The sequence below is a fragment of the Gastrolobium bilobum genome, unplaced genomic scaffold (assembly GCF_033153095.1).
Source record: "Gastrolobium bilobum isolate Gb01-03AN ecotype WA unplaced genomic scaffold, APGP_CSIRO_Gbil_v1 utg9675, whole genome shotgun sequence".
NCBI classification, from domain to species: Eukaryota; Viridiplantae; Streptophyta; class Magnoliopsida; order Fabales; family Fabaceae; genus Gastrolobium; species Gastrolobium bilobum.
The window spans coordinates 51,556-54,478 of record NW_026897381.1 but is presented as its reverse complement, the minus strand read 5'-3'; the positions used below and the strand labels follow the sequence as shown (position 1 = coordinate 54,478).

At 35.6% G+C, this 2,923-nt stretch overlaps 1 protein-coding gene across 1 annotated transcript; it reads right to left on the bottom strand.

Moving 5' to 3' along the window:
* Nucleotides 1-1,261: 1,261 nt before the first annotated feature.
* On the bottom strand, nt 1,262-2,008 carry LOC133306493 (uncharacterized). Its single transcript, XM_061506820.1, has one exon. The coding sequence runs from the start codon at nt 1,892-1,894 to the stop codon at nt 1,517-1,519; it is 378 nt and encodes a 125-aa protein (XP_061362804.1). The 5' UTR covers nt 1,895-2,008; the 3' UTR covers nt 1,262-1,516.
* Nucleotides 2,009-2,923: the final 915 nt, after the last annotated feature.

Below are 2,923 nucleotides of genomic sequence, written 5' to 3'. Positions count from 1 at the left end.
GCTAAAAAAAATATTAATACACAACACTATTCTATCTTAATACCCCACGTTTTGATCACATTCAAAGATGGAGTGGAGAGGTTCATAATATACTATACAAGCTTTCCAGATTAATTTGCCCTCCCCATCTAAAGAATTAATCATCACAAAGAGATGTGGAATAAAGAACACAGCATTCTAACCATAGCTTATCATGGGCTCTGTGACTCTGTTCCAAAGCACAGCAATTTAAATAAACACAAGATTCATAGTCCATCTGAACTAGTTGCAAGAAAATTTTCACACACAAGTACTTCTGCCATCTATAAACTGCTTGATGGTATTAAATTCAAATAGATCCAAACTGAAATTCCTGCATCAGAATTTGGATATTACTATAAAATACCGCTAGGTAGTAAACTTAGACCCATAACCTGATAAAAAGTGAATGAAAGACTTGCACACAAAAACATAAATTACTACTACAACCATTACTCATGGCACTAATAATTGATTATTTGCAACCTTCAAAGTTTATGTTGAATCAAATCATTGAGATCTATCTATATTCTATGTCAATGATTAGGAACTTACAATATTTCAATGATTTGAACCCAAAAAACAATAAAGGCCAAGGTACCCGGTAGGATCAGCTAGGATTGTTGGCCGGAAAGAACAAGTTTATAGGACAATTGGAGAGAAACACCAATCTGAAAGAAAAAGATTAGCTTCTGTTGAAGTCAATGAATGGAATAAGGAGGTAATCTCTTTCACAAGGGTTCCCCCTTCCACTTGAGTCTCCTACACTCGGATTACACAACGAATCTCCAACCAACTAATCTCTGTCCTCTTCCCATCTATTTAACAATCTTTCCCCACGCAAACGCAACTCCCTTCTAACTACCTTAACTGCTCTAACTGTCCCCTTTCGCAACCTTGTTTCTTCTGGTGTAAACTTGTCACACTCGCTCCCCATCGCGTATATCTCTAAGAGGTTCTCTCGGCAACAATAGCATGAGTTAGCTAAACCACTTCCACGGTCCAATAATCATCAAAAGGTGAAGCACAACAGAATCAACAAATTCTGATTCATAAACATGGCCACACAAGCATACATGAACCCAATCAATATGATTACGATCTAATGTTAACTTTGATATCAATCTATAGCCAGCAAAGGTGAACCATTTTGATTCTGTAAATCCATATTAGGAGATAATTCTAGGTTCAATTCAATTAGTTCCTCAAAGATCATATCAAATTACTAGACACAACATCACCTAATGCAATACAGAATATCGAAATATTCAAACACCACATTGTACCGCAGAAATGTCTTATCCACATTCAACAAAAAAAAAAGGATAGTAATAATAATAATAACAAGCGAGTCAACAAACTCGTCATAATAAGCATTAACACGTTAAAACTAACAAATGAAGTAACCAAGCATCAATAGGAGTTTCAAATTCCCATTATACCCTTATTATACCCATCCCATTTCTCTTTTAACCTAACCAACCGAATCGACGGCGATTCATTCGTCGGAAGATTCGTTATTGGAGGCAGTTGCTGCTGCGTCGGCGAGGTTGCTCTCCATCTTGAGGCGTTCGAGGGCCTTCTCGTGGGCCCAGGTTTCGATGGTCAAATCGGGCTTGGCGTTGAGTCCAACGCCAAGGATCACAATGGTGAGGAAGCTTGTGATGTAGCAAGGAAGCTCCCAATCTTCCCACTGACGAGACTCACCTGGTGGCAGCGGTGTCCGGTTGAAAAGGTAGCCCTTAGGGCGCTCCTCGTGGCCCGGGCTGGTCCACCGGCTCGCCCCGGAGCTTGAGCCGCCGCGGGTTCGCAGTGAAGGAAGGAGCCGGCGGCGGAGCATGGCGGAGGCGCTGCTTAAGGGTGTTGGGACCGGCATGGAGTCTGTTTTTCTCTTGATCTCTCGAGAGGGAGTGAGAGTGAGACCTGCTTCCGGAGGAATTGGCCAATGGAGAGAAAGACAGGCTTTCTTACATTTTGTTTTGTTGCTACAGTTCTCAATGTGTTCAGTTAGGCCAAGAGCAGCCTCCTGGGCCGTTTTAGGCCCATATTTAATTGTTCTGAAAAAGTAAGTTCAATACGAATGTGACAGAATTTTTACATTTTAAATAAGCAATAATAAAATGTGGTAAATTCACACAAATCGTATTAAACATTTATTAATTAGGTTCATTTTTTCTAAAATTATTTTAGATAATTTTGTCTAATCTTCGTTGAAATAATATTATTTTGAGGCAAAAAATTATAGTGTATTTATAATTTTAATTTATTTCAGAATTATAATAGTCTTTATCATTTTAATTTTTCAACCCAAAATGATGTCGTTTTAGTGAATATTAAACAAAATTGTCTCAAATAACATATGATATTTTTTCCTTATTCATTTTTAAATTATATATATATAGACGAGCATTATATTTATAAATTTTTTATTTATAAACTACATTATATATTCCCGGAAGTACACTAGGTTACACTATACATAGTGTAATTTACAAAAATTTATATAAAAAAAAAATTATAAATTGATACTTCCACATATATATATATATATATATATATATATATATATATATAGGGATAAGATCATTTTACACCGGTGTAAGAATAATAAATCTTACACCAAATCTTAACCGTTGATTTCCGTGCATCCAATGGTTGAGATTTATTGGGAATTAAAAATTAATTAATGAGTGAGACCTAATAAATCTTAACCGTTAGATGTAGAAAATCAATGATTAAGATTTGGTGTAAGATTTATTATTCTTACACCGGTGTAAGATGATCTTGCCCCATTATTATTCTTTTATATATATATATATATATATATATATATATATGGAAGATAATCGATTTACCGTCATAGTTCTTCCATCCTGCATTGTCAATTTCATTGGTATTTAAAATT

Bases quoted from the DNA above. Each gene is read 5' to 3' on its own strand.
- LOC133306493 (XM_061506820.1), bottom strand. From the start codon at position 1,894: ATGCCGGTCCCAACACCCTTAAGCAGCGCCTCCGCCATGCTCCGCCGC.